This window comes from Narcine bancroftii, chromosome 3 (assembly GCF_036971445.1).
Source record: "Narcine bancroftii isolate sNarBan1 chromosome 3, sNarBan1.hap1, whole genome shotgun sequence".
Lineage (NCBI taxonomy): Eukaryota > Metazoa > Chordata > Chondrichthyes > Torpediniformes > Narcinidae > Narcine > Narcine bancroftii.
In genome coordinates this window covers 61,809,408-61,835,006 of record NC_091471.1, presented here as the reverse complement: position 1 = coordinate 61,835,006, position 25,599 = coordinate 61,809,408, and the positions used below count along the sequence as shown (strand labels likewise).

The window sequence follows — 25,599 nt, the reverse complement described above, 5'->3', positions numbered from 1 at the left end:
GGCTGGAGCTTTTTTTTTTCTGGTGCATAGGAGGCTGAGGGATGTCCTTTAGGAAGACATGTAAAATCATGAGGGGAATTGATTACGTGAATGATGGCATTCTTTTCCCGGGGAGGGAAATTTAAAACTAAAGAGCAGAGAGTTAAGGTAAGAGGGGAAAGATTTAAGAAACCTGAGGGGCAACATTTTAACACACTGTTGGTATGTGGAACAAACTGGAAAAAGAGTAAGTGATACACCATTTAAAAGGCAGTTAGACAGATGGATGAATAGGAAAGGTTTAGAGCAGGTTGGCCATTTGACATGTAATCACAAGGTCACAAGACAAAGGAACAGAAGCAGGCCACTAGGCCCATTGAGACTGTTCCGTAAATCTACACAAAGCTACTCTACACTAGTTCCAATTTCCGGCCTTTTCCCCATATCCCTGATGCCCTCACTAATGAGATACTTGTGTGTTTCTTGTTTAAATAATCCCAGTGATCTGGCTTCCACTGCTGTATGCGGCAGCGAGTTCCACAGATCCACGACCCTCTGGCTAAAGAAGTTCTTCCTAATCTCTTGTTTTATATGGATAACCTCTAATTTTCAGACTATGACCCCCTGTCCTCAATTCACCCACCATTATTTGACATGTAATGTGGGGCTCGCGGAAATTTGGTAGCTGGAGCAGATACCAATGGACCTGAAGCTGCACAGGACAGTTTGAATCCCTGCTGTCAGACCAGGGGGTCCTGGGTGGGTCACAGCTGGGCTGTGTGATAAGGAGAGGGAAGAGGAAGTGGGCACTGGAGGAATGTTCCCTGCTGTGGAGCGGAGTAAGCAGTACATGCCAGAATCGAGTTCTCCTTGCTTGGGCTGGGCCACGCCACAGCAGAGTGGTAGGAGGGGTGCGCAGTAGGAGGGTTGGGCAAAGCTGAGTGTCCTCTGCAGGGAGTAGCTGGGCCAGGAGAGCTCCAATGTGGCATGGCCTACCCCAGAGGCAGGATGTCCATCTGGAGGGGGTTCCTAACTTCACCCAGGAACCAAGCCAGGCAGAGCTGGGCAGGCAGCAGCAGTGAAGGTCCTGTCAGTGGCCACAGGCAAGCTCTAGCCCCAATGGATGGAGAATCAGCACAAGGCAAAGAGATTAGACCACTCCATATCTGAGCCTCCGCTCCCAGCAGCCGCTCCCCTCATCCTGCCAGTGACTGGGAAGAGGGGAATGGTGGGTGGGATGGGGAGGTGCAGAGCTGTGGGCCCTCTGGCTTCATCCTGCCACAAAAGGCAGCTTTGATCAGGTTGCTTCCCACAACGTGTGTTGGGCTGTGGATGCTGCAGTGATGCAGAGACCCGTGGCAGCAATGTTCCCGAAGAGAACACATCAGAAACAGGAGCAGGAGTCATCCATCAGGCCCGTCGGATCAGTGAGATCACAGCTGATCTGATTGTTGACCCAGCTCTGCCTTATCCTCATAACCTTTAATTCCTCTATGATGCAAAAATCTATCTTACTCTATGTTAAATATATTTAATAATGCAGCCTCTACTGCTTCCTTGTGCAGAAATATTCACAGAAAATCAGTCAGGTTTTTGAGAATGTTTGTTATGTGAAACTAATACAAATTAACAGTATAAAAAAATCCATGCATGAATAAATATTATCACGTGTATGTATTTCTTATTATTTATAGAAAAAAAATTAATTAAAAATATGCATAAATGAGTAAGAAGATGTCTTGCAGCTTTCAAACATCTAGAGTTTATCGTATGTGGCTCTTACATTCAACAAAGTTGGCCACCTTGGTTTAGAGGAATGTGAGTTACTGCAGACTAGCTCGGGTAGGCAATGGCTGAAGGGCCTGTTTCTATAGTAAAAACGCAGAAATGCTGGAGAAACTCAGCAGGTTACGCAGTGTCCATAGGAGGTAAAGATATAGAACTGATGTTTTGGGCTTGAGCCCTTCCCTCAAGATATGTGAAAAGCAGGCAAGCAACAGAATTAAAAGGCTGGGGAGAATGTAAGAATGGACAAGGGAGAAACACAGACAAAAGGTGTGAATTGAATGTGGATAGGAAGACAGGAGAGAGGGAAAGGTGAGAATTGATTGGGGGAGTTTGTTTTTGGCTCTTTGAAAACAAAGCTGGGGGAAAAGAAAGTGAAGGAAAAGGGGGGAGAGAGAGACACACACACAGCTAGAGGAAATGAGATTTCAGGAAAGATGGAGTTGGGGGGGGGGGTGCAGGGGGTGGGTTAACAAAGCCCGAGAAGTTGATGTTAATGCCATCCACTTGGAGGGTGCTCAGACAGAAGATGGGGTGTTGTTCCTCCAATTTGCACATAGTCTCAGTCTGGTAGTGATTGAGACCATGGACAGACATGTCGGCAAAGGATTGGGGAATTGAAATGATTGGTCACTAGGATATCCCTGCTATTACAGTGGACAGAGCCAAGGTACTCAAAAGAGTGATCTTCCAGTCAGCATCCAGTCTCTCTGATGTAGAGGAGACCATAACAGGAGTGCCAGTTGCAGTAGATGACCCCTGCAGATTCACAAGTGAAATGTTGCTTTAGTGGAAGGATTGTTTGGGGCCTGAAGGGTGATGAGGGAAGAGGTGTGGGTGCAAGTGGAGCACCTCCTACGGTCAAAGGGGTAGGTGCCATGGGGACGATTGGAGGAAAGAATGGACAAGGAAGTTGTGGTGGGAGCGGTCCATGGGGAAGGGGAGGGTATTGAGGTACGCAGAAGAACAGAGGAATCTTGGAGTTATGGTACAAAGTTCCATGCAGACAGGGTGGTTAAGAAGGCATATGGTATGCTGGCCTTCATAAATCATAGTATATAGGAGCTGGGAAGTGATGCTGCGACTGTTTAAGGCATTGGTGTGGTGGTACACCACTGGCCTCCTGCAGGGGGCAACTTTGAACCTTCAGGAGAGAATGGGGTACAGGACAACACCTGGCTGGCTGTCAATCAGCTGACCTGAATAGATCAAGCCCCACCTGGTCGGGTGTCAATCACCCTCTGGGATATAAGCCTGAGCCGGCCCTCCAAAGACTCCCTCAGAGTTTACAACAGCACAGCCAGCCCTGCTCTCTGGATGTCTTTGTCGATTAAAGCCTGTTGTACAGTCTCTTCGGTTTTGTGTGTTTGCTTTTGTCTAACAGCACACAACAATTTAATTGACGAAGAAATTTTTCCAAAGCTGCTATGGAAAAACTCCTGAGCGCCTGGAGCCTCAAAATCAACTCACGCCACCTGAATAACCTTCGAGATCTGGAAGGAATATTTGTTCCATTTGTATGCTTGGCTGTTCAGTGTCTGTTTGTTTATAATCTTTCTGCACCACCATGCCAACGAAGCATCACTGAGAGCAATTTCTTTTATAGAATGCATAGTGTGCACACTTTCACTTGTTTTGTTTCCTTTTTGAAAAACTCCTTTATGCAATGATTCTGCCCTTTGCATTTATTACAGACTTTTCTATAGGCTGAGCATCATTTTGGTGCATGTTGAGTGCCATATCATTTACAATTGAATGTCTCTCCACCTTTTTGTAGTTTCCTATATCTCACTTTTTTGTTTGTGTGTGTGTCCAGGCATTGTGGTTATGACTATGCTTTCATTTTCACTGGTGTTTGCACTATCACCAAACTTTTTCACATGCTGCAGAGCTATTTAACTGGTGTGGCAATATCTTCACAGCTCTAGCTAAGGTAAGCTCTGACTCTCGCAGAAATCTTACTCTCACTTTCTTATCAATAATCCCAAACACGATTTGATCAAGGATTATTGACTCTTGCAGTGATCCAAAATTGCATATTCTTGCTTTTAATTTCAAGTCCATTAAAAAAGTACCAAAGCTCTCCCTGCAGCTGTGTGCGCGAGTGACATATATACCTCTCGAAAGTTTCATTTTTCTTTGGTGAATTGTGTTCATCAACCATCTCAATAACCTTGTTGAACTTGCCTTTGTCATCTGCCTCGACAAAAACAAATGTATTGAAATCCTCTAGTATTTGAGATCCCACCACAGTAAGTATCAGTGCAATCTTCCATGTATCAGGTTTGTAATTGAGTCCAATTACTTGCAGGTACAGCATAAATTGTTATTTGAACAACTTTCACTCGTGGTCGACATTTCAGTCCAATTTACAGCGACAGCAGCCTTTACGCTCTGTTTTCTGCTGCCATCGATTAATTCTCACTCTGTACACTCCTGGTGTTTTTTTACTCTTGGTACCATGTGATGTTTCTTTTATTTGTAATTTCTTTTATAACAAATACCTGTATACTTTATTAGCTAAAGCACTCACGACCTCGTGGAGGCATCCATTTTTAATCTACCAGCTGCAACAACTCATCTAGTGGACAAGACACTATCATTACAGTATATTTTCACACAAGAGGTAGTAAAAATCTAAAATGTTCTCTCCAAAAGGGAGGCTTGCTGTAACAAATAGAACCTTCATAATTGGAATTGATAGATTTTGTTAACTAATGGGATCCTTGGATATGAAGCTGAAGTGTGTAATAGAATTGAGGTATGGAACAGGTTCGAGCAGCCACTCTTTGGCATAACATGAAGAAGGTGGTGTTTTCCTGATATTCTAGCCCACATCTTTTCAATTTTCATTTTTAATGAAGGAAACCACACAATCGATAACTTTTATTTGCAGACTAATGTTTATTTTTATCATCATATTAACGATTTAATATTTTAAATATTAAGATGGTAACCTGTTTTAACTTCATAATTTCAATAATCTTAATTAAGTTTTTATTATTTTTGGTAGAACTTGATTGTAATACTCAATCCATATATTTTATTGATACTTTTAAACTTGTATTTCTTGCATTTCTGAACAGTAAAAAGTTAAAGACTGGAATTGTTGACTCAGATGAAAAAACATCCTTGACAACAGGACTCAAACTCCAACACGATGCTTCTCGTTCCCCATCTTTGAAACATGGGGAAATACTGATTGAATGGAAAGATGGCAAAATAACATCCCTTTTCGAAGACGATTGAAATAATAACTTGTTCTCTTAATTAGAATTAGAGAAACTTATATACATTTGGACAAGACTGTGAACCATTGATAGAGTAATGCCTCATACTCTAGAATCTCTATTGTGTGCAAATGTATCCTACCCTTACTGTCTTATAGATATAGTAGAATTAACCCATTATTTTATTTTTGTTGTCAGCGGACAAATGATGAGCAAGAAAAATATATAGGTTCTTCAAATCTACCTGACAGTCATCAATGATTTTTAACTCTTTCAGAAGAAACCCTTGTGGAGATGAAATTGTTGGAAGGAACAGTAAATATGGGTCTGTCCTTTGGACTGTTCTTCTGCTATGGTCTTACCGATCCTGAATTGTAGGGAAAGTATTAATCCCAGTGTGACGGAGATGATCAATGACAAGTCAAAATATGTAGACAAAATCCCACAAAGGCTCAGTGAGTTAAATAATGAACATCAAAGCAAAGTTGATTAAAAATTTGTCAAGTTCTATTTGTTGGGTTCATTTGAGTAGGAGCAATTGTTCCCTTTGACTCAATTTTAGGGAGATTACTGATCATTGTTTTGGGTAATCCATGTCATAAATTTGCTTTTAGCCACCAGTTAATGACAGATTGTGCTTCATTATAATACTTAGCTTGCATTCACACATCACCAAAGCTCACATGTAAACAAGAAACATTTGGTTGAAGAGTCTTTTTCTTTTTAAAATATTTTAAATTGATTTTAAAAAAGAACTTATACAAAAAGGGTACAATTCAATAATATAGTATGGACAGTTACATAAACTAAATAAGATATTCCATATATCACTAGCATACATAAATTGTAAATCATATCCAAAATTCATATTCTAAATAATATATACCTTTTTTGGAAAAAAAAACTAATAATATAAGAAAAGGAAAGAATAAAATAGTAGAGGAGAAAAACTCAAACTTCTTTCCTAACCGTGTTGCCAGATATGACTAGTATTAAAAGAAAAATTAAGGTAAAAATAAATAAATAAATTATATGAGGGGCGTGCAAAAGATACAAGTCAAACAATTTAATAACATTGGAGTAAAATTATAAAGTAAGATAATTATCCCCATAAGTTCTGGAATTTTGTATCTGAATTATTAATTGAATAACAAATCTTTTCCATGTTCAAATAGGACATGATGTCACAAAACCTCTGATCATGAGTGGGTGGGGAAACATCCTTCCATTTAAGTAAAATCGCTCACCTCGCCAAAAGAAAGGCAAAAGAAATGGTGCAACTCTGAACCAAAAATAAAGATGAATCATTCCCTCCTGTTGTACCCAAGAGGGCCACCAAAGGATTCGGTGTTAAGTCTTCATTGAAAATTTTTGATAAAGTATGGAAAACCTCTCTCCAGTATTCTTCTAGACTAGGACAAGTCCAGAACTTATGAATTAATGATGCTTCTCCGCTCTTACACCTATCACACAAGGGAGTCATATCAGAATAAAAATGAGACAATTTAGCCTTAGACAAATGCACTCTATGTACCACTTTGAATTGTAATAAACAATGTCGAGCACATAACGAAGAGCTATTAAACAACTGAAGAATTGTATCCCAATCCACATCCGATTTAGTCAAATTTAAATCCTGTTCCCAAGCATTTTTGATTTTAATGAACAAAGTCTGATTTAAACATAACAATTTCTTGTAAATAATAGATAATATACCTTTACGAGAAGGCATTAAGCTAAAGAAGTGTCAAAAGATGACGTTCACCAGTGGTCTCAGAAACGCATTGCATTGGGATAGATGTTATAGAGTTAAAGAAAAGATTAGAATATAATAAAGCACATTTTAACTAACATTTTAACATCGTAGATTTATGCTGAGGATGTTGTTACTGTCTGTTCCTGATGATATAGGTTGAAAGCAACTGAAAACAATTCCAGTGAAACCAATTGAATTCACAAGTCCTGGTCCTCAAACTGTTTCTAATAGGCCTTCCTGCAATTTACAAATTCAATTAGCTTATGTGGTTGTCCTTGGCTCAATATGCTTCAGAGCACCAGGATCTTGTACTAGAATATTGTTTCTTGTTTTATATTGGAACTTTCTCACCATACATTGAGAACTATATTTCTCTGTGAAATAGCCTCTACACTAATCATAGATCTGGAGAAATTATTTCCATAATTACAAGATCCCTTTTAAATGTGCTGGCCCTTGTTTGACAGTGCCAGCACATTTACCTTCAAAGCATGAATTTCTTTCCCATTAAGGATACTAACATGTTATTGTGGTATTGAAAGCTGAATTGTGAATAGTACCCACATCTTTATGTCGATCTTGAATAACAATGATCCCAACATGGTTCATTTTTGAGACTGCATTAATGTCTTGTGCAGAAACATTTCCATTATTAACTGCCCTCTTGACATCTGAATTTATCCAAACCTCTCTCACAGGATGCTATCTTATTAAATAATCTTTTTAATGGCATCTTACCAAAAACTTTCTGAACTTTAAATGTACAATGTGTAAGGTAAAACATCATGAGATGGGAATGTACAGGGCTGTAACAAGATGTGAATGCATCCTTGTACTTACAAGATAAGAGAGACATTGATGGATTGAGAGGCAGGAAGCTAGCAGGGAAAGGATAGCAACAGTTTTAGTCATTGGACAAGTAATGATATGATGATGTTCTAAGCACATATCCAAGGGTATAAAAAATCACCATTTTGCTGATAACGGCAGAATGCATTCTCCGACTAACATGGTTAGTCGCAAGTGTTACAATCCGGTAATAAAGAACAAAGAACCCTGATTTCGACTCAGCCTGGTGTTTGTCTCACTCATTCATGAACAAAGCAGACCTAACAAATGTCATAGAGTCATGTGGAACTGAAGTCATAACTCAGACCTAGCTCAAAAGGCATGTCTCCATTCCTGAAGAATGTTAAAGGATGTTAGGCCTTTAATGCCCATCTTAATTTTCAGTTGATTTTCACTGGAACAAATTCACACATTGATAGGTTCAGTTGACATCTTGCAGAGTGTGATTTGAACTCTCATGGTTGGTTGATAGACCATTATCATAACCACTGCTCAATAGTACTCTACCATTTACTTTTGATCTTAAGAAACCATATGCAGGCAAACCTTTTCTGTTAAATTGATAAATGTTGCATTCTAGCTAATATTGTATCTTACCTATAAAATATTATTAACATCTACATCACATGATAGGGAAGATGAAGGAGTTGAGTTTTACAAGTATACAAAGTGACAAATATTCAATAAATTTGAAAAAAATACAAATGTATTGCAAGGTTGCAGCAAGATATGAACATGACCAAGATTCTCTTCTGACATCAGTGACCTCAGTTATTTAATGCACGAGGAGCCAACTAGTTTTATGACCGGGAATCTTCTGGAACCTCATCAGGAAAATAAATAATTTGTTCTTTCCACATTGGACTTATACTATGCCTTCATGCTTGTGCAGAGTTGAGTGTTCTGCCTGCTCCAGAGCTGACCCATCCTGAACAGTTTTCAATTTTGTGTTTGGATTTTATTACTAATTCTTGCAATTTGAGGGGAGATTGGGATGTTTTGAAGTATCGATGAAGCAAGTTGGAACTTCATTGTTTTGAAGTGAAGACTGAGGTGAGTGACAATGAGCTGAAGCCTAAAAAAACAGGCAAGAATCAGTTTTTAGTATCGGAGCAGCTTACACGTTGAAACCTGTTTTACTGTTTATCTGGCTGTAAAGCAAGATAATGCAAACAGATTGTGTAGTGCTAGTAAATAATTTGTGAACTCACTTTTAAAAAATCAATACATTATCTCAAAAATTGATGGAATTCACAACTCTTCGAGAAATTACACAGCTTAACAGAAATAGCAAATAATAGATTAGAATGTGAACCGTCTTTTTTTTAATTTTTTTATTTTTCACACCATAAATCACATTAGCCATGATATACACTTTTTCTTTTTCACACATACAGTGACTTTTTCTCCCCCCCCTCCCTCCTCCCAAGCCACCCCCCACCCCCCCCATCCATTTTAGGTATACAATCTAGGTTGCATTAAACCCGTCAGACAATGTTGTCATTCAACAAAATTACACCAGAAATTCTACTGAGTCCATTCTTTTCTTTCCTTCTCCTTCCATCAACTTAGGTAATGTTTGTCCCCGTTAGGTTTTCGCTATTGTATTTAATGTAAGGCTCCCATATTTGTTCGAATATTTCAATATTATTTCTTAAACTATATGTTATTTTTTCAATGGAATACATTTATTCATTTCTATATTCCATTGTTGTATTTTCAAATTATCTTCCAATTTCCAGGTTGACATAATACATTTTTTTGCTACGGCTAGGGCTATCTTAACAAATCTTTTTTTGTGCATCCTCCAAATCAATTCCAAATTCTTTATTTTTTATGTTACTTAGGAGCTGACATTTTATCATAACATATCTCCCTGCTGGATCTATTATTTCCTCTTCTATTTTAAATGGCACATTTTTACTAATTAATATAGCCACTCCTCTTGCTTTTGAATTATACGATGCTGCTATTACATGTCCTACCCAATCTCTCTTTAATTTCTTGTGCTCCAATTCAGTTAAGTGTGTTTCTTGGATAAATGCTATATCAATTTTTTCCTTTTTCAGTAAATTTAGTAGTTTCTTCCTTTTAATTTGGTTATGTATTCCATTAATATTTAAAGTCATATAGTTCAGTGTAGCCATTTTATACTTTGTTTATCTTCTCTTTCTGTTTTTCCATCATTACCTTTCCTCCTTTTCCATTTCTGTTTTCTTATTTTAAACTCTTTATAAGACAACATTCCTACAACATCAAACATTTTCCTTATTCTCCTATTTATATCTTCTTTATCCCCAATCTCCCCTTCCCCTCCTGAGTTGTCCTTTATCCCTTGTCGGACAACCACATCTCCCCTCTCCATTTGGGTTTGCGAATTCACTCGCAAGCGTCAACTGATTTTGCAGTGACCGCTATTCCCCCCACCCAGCCCCCCCCAGAAAAGATTTCGCTTTTCATATGTCACAAAGGTCACTCTTTTAATTCCCTCCTTATTCTCTCTATTCCATTACCTTCCCTTATTAATTCTTGTCTATACTATCTATATTTTCCTCTAAGTACAGATACATTCACGTATGCACATTGTATCTATTCACTCTTATACCTCTTTACCCACATACATATCAATCGTGATCATTTTTACTCTCATTACCCGTCTTCATCCCTCAGTCTATTTTTGTAATTGTTCTGCAAATTTTCGTGCTTCTTCTGGATCCGAGAATAGTCTGTTTTGTTGTCCTGAAATAAATATTTTCAATACCGCTGGATGCTTTAGTATAAATTTATACCCTTTCTTCCATAAAATCGCCTTTGCTGTATTGAACTCCTTTCTCTTCTTTAGGAGTTCAAAACTTATATCTGGATAAATGAAATTTTTTTGCCCTTTATACTCCAGTGGTTTGTTGCCCTCTCTTACTTTTTCCATTGTCTTCTCCAGTACCTTTTCTCTTGTAGTATATCTTAGGAATTTTACTAAAATAGATCTTGGTTTTTGTTGTGGTTGTGGTTTAGAGGCCAATGCTCTATGTGCCCTTTCTATTTCCATTTCTTGCTGTAGTTCTGGACATCCTAGGGTCTTAGGGATCCAATCTTTTATAAACTCCCTCATATTCTTGCCTTCTTCATCTTCCTTAAGGCCCACTATCTTTATGTTATTTCTTCTGTTATAATTTTCCAATATATCTATTTTTTGAGCTAACAGTTCTTGTGTCTCTATAGCTTTTTTATTAGATTCCTCCGTTTTATTCTTGCTGCAATTCATACATTTCCTTTTGGGAGTTTCTGTTTAGTAAAGCTGGAGAAGGTGGGGGCGTGGCAAGATGGCGTAAGGAACAGATGTGGCTTCCAGTCCTCTCCTGACTCTGATTTATTGTTTTGTTTCTAAGTGCCCGTTAAAATTCTTTAAAAAGTTTAAAAATAGTAAGAGATGTTGAATTAATGTCTAATGGTACATTTGTTTAAAAAAAAAGTAAAAGAAAACACCAACAGATTGTTAAAAAATTACATTTCCCGAAATTATCTGAGCCTACCTGTTTACAAGAAGCCAGGACTCAGCGTGGAATGGATCCAGGAGAAGAAGCGCAGGATTCGGCATTGGAGCTCCGCTCTGTACCGGTAGGGCTCTCTAAAGATGGCACTCGGCAGCCTTTAGAACAAAGGGCTGGCCGGGTGCGTGTATTTCAAACAATGCCCGCTGTGAGCGCTGTCACCGAGACTTTGACAGCTGAATCAGCTGGGGTGCCGCCAGCTGGAGAGTTAAAGAGCCGATCTCTGATTGATATAGCGGTGGCGCTGCGAAATGCACCACCAGTTATGACATTTTCCCCAGGTATGGATATAATGAAGGCTTTTGATGAAATATGGCTTAAGGATAACCCTGACTATCAGCCTCCTGATATTGCTGGCAGAGGTTTCTACACAGAGCCATACTGCAAGAAAAGCTGTTAAACCAAGGGAAGGGACAGAAGATCCTTTGGTTTCTCAGAAACAGCAGGATCCTACTATGTCTTTTTTTAAAAACTTTATTTAAGATTTTATAACATGAATAACATATAGGATTACATTTAAAAAAATTAAGAATAAAATAATAAAATTACAATACAGTATCAGTAATCTAAATAAACTATACCCTCCCCAATAATTATTACACATTAATAACCCAACTCAAATTAGTCCAGCCCCCCTTCCCCCCAAATAAAGAGTGAAGAATTAATGAAGTTAATAATATATGTGAGAAAAAAACCCACTATTTAAATCAAACTTAAATGCATATATTTAACAGAGTTAAGATGAAACATATATTTAACTCAAACTTAATATAAAAAATTAGTAAAGTTAGTAACATTATTTATCAAAAATTCTTAAACAATAATCAATTCTTTAAAAAAAACTTATCCATCCCATTCACATTTAAATTTCAGATATTCCTTATCTACTGAATAAACTTTACAAAAAAAACCACATCAATTTTTAGTTTTTTAAACAATCAAATACTTTCTTATGCTTTTTTAAAAATATTTAAACAAAAAAAACCCTTCACTCTTTAATCTAATAATACAAAAAAAAGGAAAAAAAAACAGGTAGGAGGTTAAAAATACCCCCTCCTGTCTAAACCGCGCAATGCGGTAACTCCCCAAAAAAAATGGGTGGGAGATAATTCACACGTAGCAGATGACTTTCAGGAAATAGTGCCTATCCAGTTCTCTCCCCCAACTCTCACTTCATCTTAAACTAACATCATCATTATTTAATATCCCTTTTTAAAAAAAACATTAGAAAAAAAAGGACAACTCTTCTTTTAATCAACTCCAACTGCCGAGTCACCATTACAACCATTCCTTCTTGGAGCACGGCTCTTTTCTTCCATCTCTTGTCTCCTTAGAGATCGCGGCGGACTATGTCTCTGTTGAAACTGAGTAATTGGCAGCTCTTGAGCAAATGCTATAGCTTCATTTGGAGAATCAAAGAACTTTGGTTGGCAACCATCTTGAAAAACCTTCAAAACAGCTGGATATCTAAAGGTTGCCTTGTAACCTTTCTTCCACAACAACTCTTTAGCAGGATTGAATTCCCGTTGTTGGAACATAACTTCTTGACTCAAATCCGCATAGAAGAAAACTCGAATATTTTGAATCATCAAGGGTGATTTTCTCTGTTGTGCATTTCTAATAGCCACTCGTAAAATTATTTCTCTGTCGTAATAATTCAAGCAACGAACCAAAACAGGTCTTGGACTTTGACCTGAAATAGGTCTTCTACGCAAGGCTCTGTGAGCATATTCCAGTATTATACCTTCCGGGAAATGTTCTTGACCCAGCACCTGCGGAATCCATTCAGTAAAAAATTTTCTTGGGTCTGGTCCCTCCATACCTTCCAGCAAACCAATAATCTTTATATTGTTCCGTCTGGATTGGTTTTCCAAATAATCAATCTTTTTCACCAAATTTTTATTTTGAGTTTGTAAGTCTTCGACCATTTTGGTCACATCAAAAACTTGATCCCGTATTTCGTCTATATCTTCTTCACACGAATTAAATTTATCTCTCACTTCAAGCTTAAAAGCTCCAAAATTGGCCATCTGTTGAGAATGTATTTTCACCAGAGTATTAAACCTAGTACCAAGTTCAGTCATAATCTTGGATAATCCCTGCATTGTATAAGATAATTTAGATTCAAGATTCACAAAAATCTTTTCAATTGGAAGAGATTTTGGCTCAACAGATTCCTGCTTCTTCTGCATAACCAAAGGATCTTCTGTTCCTTCCTTCATTCTGGTTGCCTTCCTTGTGGTATGACTGCGTGTGGAAACCCCAGCCACAGCCTCTCCAGCAATAACTGGAGGACGCTGGCTGAATTTTTCCCCAGTCCATAATGTATTAAGTTCTCCCAGTACATCAAGTTGTATAGGTTCTTTTATCTCAAGAGATGCAGTTTGCAGCACCACCTCTAAAGTTGACAAATGCCTTTGAGTAACTCTTTGTTCTAAAGGCTGTTTGGCGCCCTCTTTAGGGGGCTCTACCGATGTAACATCCGAACACTGTACCTCTCTCCTGGGATCCATTTCAGGCTGAGTCCCGGTGTCTTTCCTGTAGGTAGGCTCCAAAACTTGAACTTTTGGAAAATGTAGTTTTTTAATGATCTGTTGTCGTTTTTTTTTTTGCTCTTTTCCACCAATTGTACCATCATAAGTTAAATTAACAGCACTGAAATTATCTAAACTTTTAAAGAATTTTAACGGGCATTTCTAGACAAAACAATAAGATAGAGTCAGGAGAGGACTGTAAGGCACGTCTGATCGTTACACCATCTTGCCACGCCCCGATCCTACTATGTCTGAATCTACTTTTGCTGATATGATTGTTAAGAATCTTGAATTTAAGATATACTCTTCAATGAAACAGCTATGTAACTCTATGACCCACGTCTATTCCAAGCTTAATGAATTGGTGAATATCAATACTCAACAGATGGCTGACTATGGAGCATTTAAACTTGAAACCACTGAAAGACTTGATATGAGTGATCAAGATTTAGTTGATGTACAAGACCAACTGCAAGATGTAAACAAAACAATTGAAACATTGCAGACTCAGAATAAAAAATCTAGCAAAAAAGGTTGATTATTTGGAGAACTAATCTAGACAGAACAACGTAAAAATTGTTGGTTTGTCAGAAGACCTAGAAGGGCCAGATCCAAGAAAATTTTTTACCGAATGGATTCCACGAGTGTTAGGGCAAGACAAGTTCCCTGAAGGTTTAATATTGGAACGTGCTCATAGAGCTTTAAGAAGGAAACCTTTTTCAGGACAGAATCCAAGACCTGTTCTAGTCCGTTGTTTAAACTATTGTGATAGAGAGACAATTCTACGTGTGGCTATTAGAAACGCTCAGCAAAATAGATCTCCTTTGATGGTCCAGAATAATCGTGTTTTTTTTATCCAGATCTGAGTCAAGAAATTATGTTTCAATGACGTGAATTTAATTCTGTGAAAGAGTTGTTGCGGAAAAAAAGAATACAAGGCAACTTTTAGGTACCCTGCGGTATTGAAGATTTTTCAGGATGGATATCAGCCAAAGTTTTTTGATAATCCTAAAGAAGCTATGGATTTTGCTCAATCTTTACCGATTACGCAATTTCAAGAACGACGTAGTCCTCCTCGGTCTCCAAAGAGAGTGGGGATACAAGATGAGAATCAGATTGCAAGAAGAAATGGAAGCAATGGTGGTCGAAGTGATAAAGTTGATTAAAAAAATAATACATCTTTTTAAAATTTTTTTTGGATGATTTTAGTCATTGATGATAGTTTAATACAAAATGGGAGTTGGGAGAGGGAACTGGGTGGGCACTATTTTCCAGAAGTCGTCAGCTACGTGTGAGTTATCTCACACCCAGTATTTTGTGGGAGTTACCACATTGTGCGGTTTAAACAGAAGGAGGTAGTAGTAACCTCCTGCCTGTTTTTCTTTCCTTAATTTTTGGGTTAAGGAGTGAAGTTTTTTTTAATTACTTTTTAAAAATAAATATTTTTTTTCTCTTTCTTTTTTCTTTTTTTTTATTTGTTCTTGATTGTAGTTTTAAGAGAGAGTAAGAGGAGGGTTTTTTTGGGGGGGTTTCTTCTTTTTCTTGTGTTGAGTTGCTGTAAGGAATGTCTAAATTGAAGTTTGCTTCTTTTAATGTCCAGGGTTTAAATAATCCCATTAAGTGGAAGAAAGTACTTGCTTACTTAAAAAAAATCAAAAGTTGATGTGGCTTTTTTACAGGAAACTCATTTGACAGATAAGGAACATTTGAAACTCAAACGTGAATGGGTTGGACAAGTTTTTTATTCTTCATTTAATTCAAAAGCAAAAGGAGTGGCAATTTTGGTGCACAAGAATTTACCATTTCAGTTATAGAATGAAGAGAAAAATGGTGGAAGATTATTAAAATTGAACTGTACAATTTTTAATGGAGCTTGGACTTTGCTTGATGTTTATGCTCCGAATGTTGAGGATACAGCTTTTGTTGTCGACATGTCTTTATTACTTGGACAATCAAATTCTAATGTGATGATTGGGGGAGATTTGAATGTGGTGTTGGAGCCTTTATTGGACAAGTATCCAAGAGCAATTAAGAAATCGAAGATGGCAGTTCAAGTAACTAATATGATGTCAAACTTGAATTTAGTTGATATTTGGCGAAGATTTAATCCTACAGAGAAAGATTTTTCTTTTTATTCGTCACGACATAATTATTTTTCTAGAATTGATTATTTTTTAAATTTCAACACATTTGCAGGATAGGGTTACATCTGTGGATTATAAGGCAAGACTGGTTTCGGACCATTCATTATTATTATTAGAATATCAGAGTTCACAGGATGTTCAGAGAGCTCCAAGATGGAGATTCAACACTATGTTACTGCAAAAACCAGAATTTATTAGTTATTTAAAACAACAAATTGAGGTTTTTATTAGTAATAATAGTAATTCTGTTTCTAGTCATTTTGTTTTATGGGATGCAATGAAAGATTTTTTACGAGGTCAAATTATTAGTTATGCTTCTAAAGTAAAGAAAGAGAGAATTAAAGAGATTGAAGATTTAGAAAAAAAGATAACTGTTACTGAAAAAGAATTTCAAAAAAATGCTACTGAAATGCAAAAGAATTAGTTAACTAATTTAAAATTTAAATATAGTGAATTACAAACTTATCGGTTTGAATGCTTAATGAACTGAACTAAATATAAGTTTTATGAATGGGGTGAGAAAGCTCATAAAGTTCTCTCATGGCAGTTAAAAAAGGAACAATTATCTAGAATTATACCAGTAATTAGAAAGAAATTGGGTATTACTTTTAGTCAAAAGGAAATTAATGAAGAATTTTGTAATTTCTATAAAAAATTATATACTTCGGAATGTAAAGATGTAACTGAAGATGCTATAGATTCTTTTTTGAAAAATATTAAATTGCCACAATTGAATTAAGAAGATAGACAGGAGTTAGATAAATCCTTTACAGAAAATGAAATAGAAATGGCGATAAGAGATATGCCAAATGGAAAGGCACCTGGTGAAGATGGGTTTTCTATAGAGTTTTATAAAACTTTTTATGCTGATATATTTCCTATTTATAAGGATGTTTTCCAACAAATTTATGACACTTTTCGATTACCTGAGTCTTGTTCCAATGCAATAATTACAGTTATACCAAAAAAAGATAAAGACCCTTTACAGGTTTCTTCTTATAGACCAATATCGCTGTTAAATGTAGATTACAAAATTGTAGCAAAAGCTATGGCTAATCGATTAGCTCAATACTTGCCTAAAATAATACATAGTGATCAAACGGGATTTATAAAAAATAGATATACGTCAAATAATATTTTGCGTTTAATAACTTTGATAAATAAATCTAAATCTCCAATGAATTATCCAATAGTGGTTTCGCTGGATGCAGAAAAGGCTTTTGATAGAGTGGAATGGAAATTTTTGTTTAAAGTAGTTGAGAAATTTTGTTTTGGTTCTTCATTTATTGGATTGATAAAGGCTTTATATAATAGCCTGAAGGCCAGAATTGCTGTCAATGGGCAGATCTCAGAATCTTTTAATTTAACAAGGTCTACTAGACAAGGATGCCCATTGTCACCTGCTTTATTCGCTATAGTCATTGAGCCTTTGCCACAATTAATACGTCAAAATGAAAATGTTAAAGGTATGAGAGTTTTGAATGAGGAATATAAGATTAATCTATTTGCTGATGATGTTTTATTATATTTGGTGGATCCGGGCATTTCTTTACCAGCAATTCAAGAATGTTTAGAAATTTATGGTAAATTATCTGGTTAAAAGTAAATTGGACCAAAAGTGAAATTTTATCAATTTGTAAAAATGATTATTCAATGTATAAAAGTATTACAAATTTGAAGTGGACCACACAAATTAAATATTTAGGAATTAATGTTAATATGGAATTTCAAGATTTATATTCAATTAATTATCTTCCTTTAATAAAAAGGATTAAATTAGATTTGATTAGGTGGAAGGATTTGTCTTTGGGTTTATTAGGGAGGATTAATACTATAAAAATGAATATCTTTCCTCGAATACAATATTTGTTTCAATCAATTCCTTATTTTAAAAAAAAAGTTTTTTTAAGGATCTATATAAAGCAATTCGAGACTTTTTATGGAAGGGAAAATTTCCGAGGGTAGCCATGAGAAAGCTGATGCGGGATTTTCAATTTGGAGGTTTAAGATTACCGAATTTTCAACATTATTATGAAGCAGCTCAATTTAAATTTCTTAGTGCATTAATGAATATGGATGATCCGCCCAGTTGGGCAAAGATAGAAATGGCGGTTATTTCAGAAAAATGTTCTCATGAGTTTTTGTTTCGATGGAATAAAAATTTATTACGAACTTATGATGTCCCAATATTGAAGCATTTATTAAATTTATGGACAAGTTAACTTAATAAATTGGGGCTCAAAAATAAATGGTCTGGACGATTGCCATTATATAACAATCAACTTGTTCCTTTTACAGTCTCCAATATCACTTTGAAACAGTGGGAAAGGAAGGGAATAAAAAATTTATCCGATTGTTTTTCTGAGGGATGTTTTTGTTCTTTTGATGAATTACAAAGGAAATTCAGTATTAGTGGAAACTCTGTATTTGTGTATTATCAATTAAGATCTTTTGTAAAACAGATATGTGGTCGTCATATGATTTTATTGCCTGATTCTAATTTTGAGGAATATGTACTTTCAACACCACAAAAGGGATATATATCTGATTTGTATTGTATTTTACAAGAAATTGATAGTAAAAAAGATAAGTTGAAATGGGAAAAAAATTTAGGTTTTACAATAGCTGAAGAAGCCTGGATGGAAATTTGTCAGAATAGTATTTGGAAATTGGTTAATACTAGATTAGCGATGATTAATTATAATTTTATACATCAGTTATATTTAACACCGGAGAAACTAAAAAAGTTTGGCCTTAGTAAGTCGGATTGCTGTTTTCGCTGTGACCAGACGGCTAATACTTTTTTGCATACTATCTGGCTTTGTGATCGATTGCAACAGTTTTGGAAGGGTATTCAATCTATATTTAATAGTTTATATAATATTTGTCTTGTATTAGATCCTGGTATATTTTTATTCGGGAATGTGCAATCATTAATTGATTTAGGTCTACAAGATTATCAGATGTCCTTTATCTATTTAGCTTTAACTGTGGCCAAGAAATGTATAGCTCTTACTTGGAAAGATAGAAATATATTAACTTTAGATAGGTGGTATTTGGAGATGAAGTCCTGTTTGACTATGGAAAGGATATCTTTTTCAGTTCAGGATAGGATGTCTCCGTTTGCTAAATATATGCATTTAAGTTTGATTTAAATGTTTTTTAAGTTTGATATTTTAGTATTGATAACTTTTTTTGCTGTTAGTATCTTTATTTGTTATGTTTTATCTTTTTTTGTGTAAGTGGGCTTTTTTTATATAATATTGTTCATTTTATTAACTCTTCACTCTTTATCTTGGGGGGGGGGTTAGACTAACTTTAAGCTAGGTCATTAATGTTGTGTACTAATTATTGGGGGGGGGTTTAGTTTATTTAGTCTGCCGATGTAGTACTGTAATTTTTATTATCTTACGTTTAATCTTTTTACTGTAACTTTCTATTTTATTCATGTTATAAAATCTTAAATAAAGTTTTAAAAAAAAGTAAAGCTGGAGAGAAGGTAACCTTGCCTGTAGCCTCTTCACAATTGGCATGTTCCTTCTGACAGCCTTCATCCCCAAACTTCTTGGCTTTATGTACCAAGAACAATGGGACCTTGCATATTTAGAATCTGCTCCAATTCCTAACAATTCACTGCACTCTTGCAATATATAGCAGGTATCAGAAATTTGTATGCTTAGTTTCAATATGTAAACTGCTCATTCTTCCATCTTTTTGAATATCTAATATCCTTTCATAAAAGTCATCAACCTTTTTGCCATTTAAAATTGAAGAAAGCAAATTATTTTGCATTTTTTTTTCAATAGTCATCAAGAAATCCAACTGTATCTACCAGTTTTGTTTCTCATCTCCTTTGCTGAGAAAGAATATTATGGGAGATGACTGTAATAATGAGTCAGTACATCACTGGTAAATCATGTGCTGAAAGCAAAGAAATTACTGCGGAGGACAGTTCTGCCCTGTAGTTCATCATTTTCTTCCAACTTGTAGGCCTCTTGAAACACCTGCAGCTTTGAAACAACAGAGCACATCAGGCCACTGCACAGAACATGGCTGAACCAAGAATTTCCCCAGTGTGTGGCTCTGTAACACAGGTTGAGGTTATTTGAAGGTAAAAATCATTTTACATTTTTACAGAAAAAACTATCTTTGAAATGCTTATCAAGTTTTAAAAAAAATCTCTTTAACCAAAAAGATATTTTATAAACATGGGAAAGACCTGTCCCGTTGGTCTGTAACTTTTGATGCCTTGTGTTATAAAGATTGCTGTCATCCAGAATTAGAAAATAACATTTTTTTAAACATATCATTGAGATGGAAAACTAAAATTGTTAGATACTTTCATAAGATACGACCAGTTTCTGAACGTTATTAATACTTAAAAAAACCCATTCGTTCCTTTAAGGACTGGCAATAAAACTGATTTTATCATTTACAGAATTTAGTGATTTGCCTTTATTTAGTTTACAATACAAATTCAGAACAATAAATGACATCCCAAAAATATGGTATATTAAGAAATAATACACAATGTTAAGGTGGCTTTGCTTCTCAGTATTTAAATAGCTCAGCCATCTTGTAAGTAAATAATGCATTAAGATGGACTGGATGTCCAGATAATAGTATGAAGTGATGCAAAGCTAACTTCAACAATAAGGAAAAATCCCCAAACCTGTCCTGTCATAGGTGTGTGTGAATCAAATGGTAAATTTCAGAACAAAGAACAAAACTTCCCTTCCTCCCTTGAGATGGAAAAGGTTTTGTGGGGAAAATGAAACAGAAAATGAGAAGCAAGATTCTAGATCTGTGGGAATGACAGAGCGAACTGGATGGGCCAAATATCCTATTTCTGCTCCTATATCTTTTGGAAGCATCGAACACTGATACGATCGATATTCACCACTTTTATTACTAGTGAGTTGAAATGGTGGCTGTCATCCATCTCATCAAGCATCCTACTGAGTTTTTCTGGACCAATCGACACACTGTCTCAAAAAAAACCTATCTAGGATACAGGAAAATCCCACTCCTTCTCAGCCCTTCACATTCAAGCTTTTCCAATTAATATTGAAGAAGTTGAAATCCCCCGCTGCTTTAACTCCAATACTCTTACATCTACTCTTCTATCTATCTCCCAATATTCCACAAAAGAATGATTACCCCATCATTTTGTTTCCAAGTTCTGTTCACAAGGCCTCATTTGATTTAGCTTTTCCAGCAATACAACATCTGAACTGTTGCAAGGAAGACAGGTCTTCTCACCTTACGCTGATCATAATGAATATATAGTAGAAACTTGCAATGAATGGAACTTTGGTTCATTTCCTGATTCATAAATTATATTTTAATACAAAGATTGTTCACACATACACCAGCTAGGTTTCTGTCCACATTTAGCATCCTGCATGTTGAAAATAGATATAGGAATGTGGCAAGGATAGTTCTTGTCATCATCTTTATTGCATCACAAGATTTGAAGAATTACCTTGCACAAGAAAATAACATTTTGGTGGCATCTGTGAATTTACTCTAGTGCCTTGAAGTTTCATGAAAGAATTAGAAAAATATACATTCAAATACGTGTTCATATAACTCAAGCCCTTTTATTTATTTTCACTGGTGTTCCTGCTGATGAACTGGTGAGCCTCTCTCAGAGCTTCCTGCATTTCTTGATATTGAACACGTTTACAAGCCTCATCTACATTTAACCAGCAGAACATCTGGTGCTCCTTGGAAAGTTTTATTTCTATATTATTGTCCTTTAGTTCAGCCAACCAATAGAGAACAGTTTTGGGTACATTTTTCACATTGTAATTAATTTCTTTTTTGAACCCTTCAAGCACATTGAAATGTTTGCTTTCAAGTCCTGCTTCTTCTTCAGTTTCACGAAGTGCCGTTTGAAAATCATCCTCACCCTGATCAACGTGCCCTAGATAAAGAATAGACATATTAGACTTTGCCCTCACTACGGACTAAATTGTTCTTCAAAACATTTAATTTTAAATTAGAACAGACAAATCTGGAAATATTTAGCAGGTCAAGGAGCATTTGTGGCAAGAGGAAAAAAAAATTAAATGTTAAAAGGCATTTATTTGAAATTGTTGTTTTTAATGTTGTCCTGAGGGACTGATCATGTTATTGCCAACTTTGCAGACATCACTCAGTCGGAAAGCAAGTTATGGGAAGGACAAAGAGTCATGGGTGAAACAAGTGGGTAAAAATTTGGCAGATGAAGTATAATGTGAAGAAACACAAGCTTGTGTGTCTTTGTAGGAGATAAAGAACTGGATTGTAATGCTTTTGAAAGAGAAATGGAACAACAGAATTATAATGCTGCAATATCCTCAAACATTAAGCTGTGTAGCATGTAACTACAGGAAATTTGGGCTTCACTGCAAAGCTGATGAAATATAAAGGTAGGAAAGTGTTGGCATTTTACAAGATGTTGGTGAGGCCACATTTGGAATATTGTTCATTTTTGGTCACCGTGTCTTAAGAAAGACGTCAAACTAGAGGGAGCTGAGAAGATTTACAGGGATGTTACTAGGACTTGCAGGCCTGAGCTACAGGGAGAGGTTGAGCAGGCTAGGGCTTTATTCTTTGGAGCATAGGAGGATGATGGGTGATCTCAGAGTAGGGGAAATTGAAAACCAGAGGATATGGATTTAAGGTGAGGGGGCAGAAACTGAGGGGAACTTCTTTAGAATGGTTCACGGATAGGATCGGTTTAGAGGGCTATAGTAGATGGGTCGAGTGTGGGAGTTTTCTCCCCCAATAGAAGGTCACGCCTCAAAACGTAGACGATGATTTCCACCTTTGAATGTTTCCTGGCCCGCTGAATACCTCCAACAGTTGGTTATTTACTCAAGATTCCAGGATCAGCAGCTTTTTGAGTTTTCCTTTTGCCTCTGATCTCCTCTCCCATCCCACCCTCACTCACTCTCTCCACCACCTGCCCATCATCTCCTCGTTCCAAGTTCTTGAATTTTATATTTCCGCCCCTCAAATGGCTCCACTCATTACCTACGAATATTGGACACATCCGCCCCACGTCCTGCCATAAACTCGCAACCTTTCCTTTTTTGGTCCTGATACAGGGCCTCCATCAAAACATACCTTTGCATCCACAGATGCTTCCTGACCGCGGAGCTCTTCCTGCATTTGTTTCCCCCCCCCCCCCCCCCCAAATTCCTCTCGACAGTAGCAAGCCACCCACCCGGTCAAGTACCACACCTCCTCCACCAACTGCATCGATTAACCTCATCATCTGCTGCTTTTCAACCGACAGAATTGGAGCTGCCACATCAGACGGACTGCAAGGGAACTCAGGTTCAGCCCCACCTTTGGGAGGCGTCCAATGATGTTTCCCGTAAGATGTCTGCAAAAGGAGGAACTCGACTGCTTCAGGTGTGGAAGCTCTGCCCGCATTTAACCTGAAAATGATCAAGCCACAAGCCCGCAGAGACATGCCCGCCGCCGAATCCCCAGCCCACACAGGAAGAAGCGCTTGAGTGGCAACCGCAGCGACGAACGAGCGCCGAGTGAATCCTTCCCACGAGGGACACGCCTTGGAAGAGACGGAAACGATCGCGGGATTTACTTCTATTCGCGTCCTTCGCCCCTTCGGAGCCTATTAACGCTCTGATTGGTTGGTACTTCTTGACCAGCTGATTGGCCGCTATCGGACGTCAGCCGGTTGCTCCACATTGATTGGCCACAATCAAGCGTCCGGGCCCGCCTTTGCCGCTTCCTCATAGGTCAAGCAGGAGGCTGCGCGGGGTTTTGGTGCGTGGCTTTGAAACGGCCTTGGCGTTGCCATGGGTTTCAATGGCGCTGTGAGGAGGGATCAGGAAGGAGAGGCAGCTGCAAGGTCGGTGCGCTGATTAAATGAACTGAATGTGTAAGGTGAATAGATTGTACACGAAGGGACAATGTTGGAAATTCAATGTTACCTTGTGAACCTGGTGACTTGTGTCTTAATGTATTCCTATTAAGGAAAACAGGGATTCAAAGGACAAGCAACTATCATTAAAGTATTAATTGAATAAAGTTAATATTATATGGGTATTGAAAACTGCATTCTTTCTTGCTTTTAATTAGATTTTAAAAATGTAAATTTGGAAACAATCAAAATTCTAAGAATAATTTTGTACAAGGTTTAACAAAATTATAGAGATGGCTAATATTGGAATGTGATTTCAGCCTTGGGAAGATATTTTTCTGTCGTAAAATGAAATATAAAGGTAGGAAAGTTTTTCTGTCGTAAAGTTCAGACAATAAATGCTGTCTATACTTTATTCTCTTACATGATTTGGTAACAGATTATTCTTCTTTGGCTTGGCTTCGCGGACGAAGATTTATGGAGGGGGTAAAAAGTCCACGTCAGCTGCAGGCTCGTTTGTGGCTGACAAGTCCGATGCGGGACAGGCAGACACGATTGCAGCGGTTGCAGGGGAAAATTGGTTGGTTGGGGTTGGGTGTTGGGTTTTTCCTCCTTTGCCTTTTGTCAGTGAGGTGGGCTCTGCGGTCTTCTTCAAAGGAGGTTGCTGCCCGCCAAACTGTGAGGCGCCAAGATGCACGGTTTGAGGCGTTATCAGCCCACTGGCGGTGGTCAATGTGGCAGGCACCAAGAGATTTCTTTAGGCAGTCCTTGTACCTTTTCTTTGGTGCACCTCTGTCACGGTGGCCAGTGGAGAGCTCGCCATATAACACGATCTTGGGAAGGCGATGGTCCTCCATTCTGGAGACGTGACCCATCCAGCGCAGCTGGATCTTCAGCAGCGTGGACTCGATGCTGTCGACCTCTGCCATCTCGAGTACTTTGACGTTAGGGATGTAAGCGCTCCAATGGATGTTGAGGATGGAGCGGAGACAACGCTGGTGGTAACAGATTATTATACAGTAGATATATGCTAGACGTTACCCCTCGTCCGCGAAGCCAAGCCAAAGAAAGAAAAGATGCTAGATATTTTGAATCCCATTTATGCTGTGCATTAAGTCTAATTGAAATATAAAATAAATAACAGACATAAAGTCTGTTTGGGCAGGAGCAATGCCAGGTCCTCTTAGTTGTAAATTATTGAAGACTACAGTTGGAAAATAAAGAAAGAAGGATAATGGCAAAAATTAAAGATCAGATTAGAGTACACATGGACTGAATAACTGTATTGGTAAATGTTTAAGTCAAACAATAGAATGGGAGATATTGTGGTTTAGAATGGGATTTAGATATTTGGAAATGGACAATATAGTATGTAGATATTAAAGAGAAGCTGAAATGATAAGGTGATAATGATACTTGAATTATTCAATGATGGAAGATGAAACTGGCATAAGAAGTGGGTTTCGGCAATGTGCAGGATAATTTCCTTCCCCCCAATTACTGTATTAGTAGTTCATATATTGAAATGAGATCAACAGATATTGTAAGGACAGGGGAAGTTACAAGAAATAATACATGTAAGCAAAGAATCAGTTAAAGTTCATAAGTTGCCTGTGTTTGTTTTTACATTTCGGTAAAATTTGTATAACTTTGGTAAAGGATTGAGTTTAAAAGTAAATGTATTGTATTAGAAAACTGAATAATAATGTTTATTGTTATATACAATGTGTACATGCACCAAAATTATTGTGCTTCAGGTACTGCATTAGGAAAAGCATTAAATTAAAAAAGATAATAAATGCAAAACATAGAGAATAAATATTCACAGTTACCACAGTGCAAGGAAAGAACCTCTCCTTTGATACACTCACTGATCATAGACTATTTCAACA

At 37.0% G+C, this 25,599-nt stretch overlaps 3 protein-coding genes across 3 annotated transcripts in view; 2 read left to right on the top strand and 1 right to left on the bottom strand.

The window, feature by feature from the left end:
- The window catches only part of LOC138757204 (uncharacterized), a 31,170-nt gene extending 25,809 nt beyond the window's left edge, over positions 1 to 5,361 (top strand). The window contains exon 5 of the mRNA XM_069924170.1: positions 4,851 to 5,361. Within this exon, the coding sequence (XP_069780271.1) occupies positions 4,851 to 5,013 (163 nt within the window). The 3' untranslated portion in view covers positions 5,014 to 5,361. The remainder of the gene's footprint in view (positions 1 to 4,850) is intronic.
- Positions 5,362 to 21,146: 15,785 nt separating this feature from the next.
- Positions 21,147 to 23,413, bottom strand: nudt2 (nudix (nucleoside diphosphate linked moiety X)-type motif 2). The gene is made up of 2 exons (XM_069922767.1): positions 23,167 to 23,413; positions 21,147 to 21,754 (listed from the first exon to the last, which is right to left on the bottom strand). The coding sequence occupies exons 1-2, from the start codon at positions 23,291 to 23,293 to the stop codon at positions 21,429 to 21,431; spliced, it is 453 nt and encodes a 150-aa protein (XP_069778868.1). The 5' UTR covers positions 23,294 to 23,413; the 3' UTR covers positions 21,147 to 21,428.
- A 217-nt stretch (positions 23,414 to 23,630) lies between these two features.
- Positions 23,631 to 25,599, top strand: part of LOC138757202 (kinesin-like protein KIF24) — an 81,735-nt gene continuing 79,766 nt past the window's right edge. The window contains 1 exon segment of the mRNA XM_069924168.1: positions 23,631 to 23,695. Coding sequence (XP_069780269.1) covers positions 23,643 to 23,695 — 53 coding nt within the window. The 5' untranslated portion in view covers positions 23,631 to 23,642.

Coding starts and splice junctions, on each gene's coding strand:
- nudt2 (XM_069922767.1), bottom strand. CDS start 23,293: ATGTCTCTGCGGGCTTGTGGCTTGATCATTTTCAGGTTAAATGCGGGC. Junction 21,755..23,166: donor TCATTGGACGCCTCCCAAAG/GTGGGGCTGAAC, acceptor TTCTTTATCTAG/GGCACGTTGATCAGGGTGAG.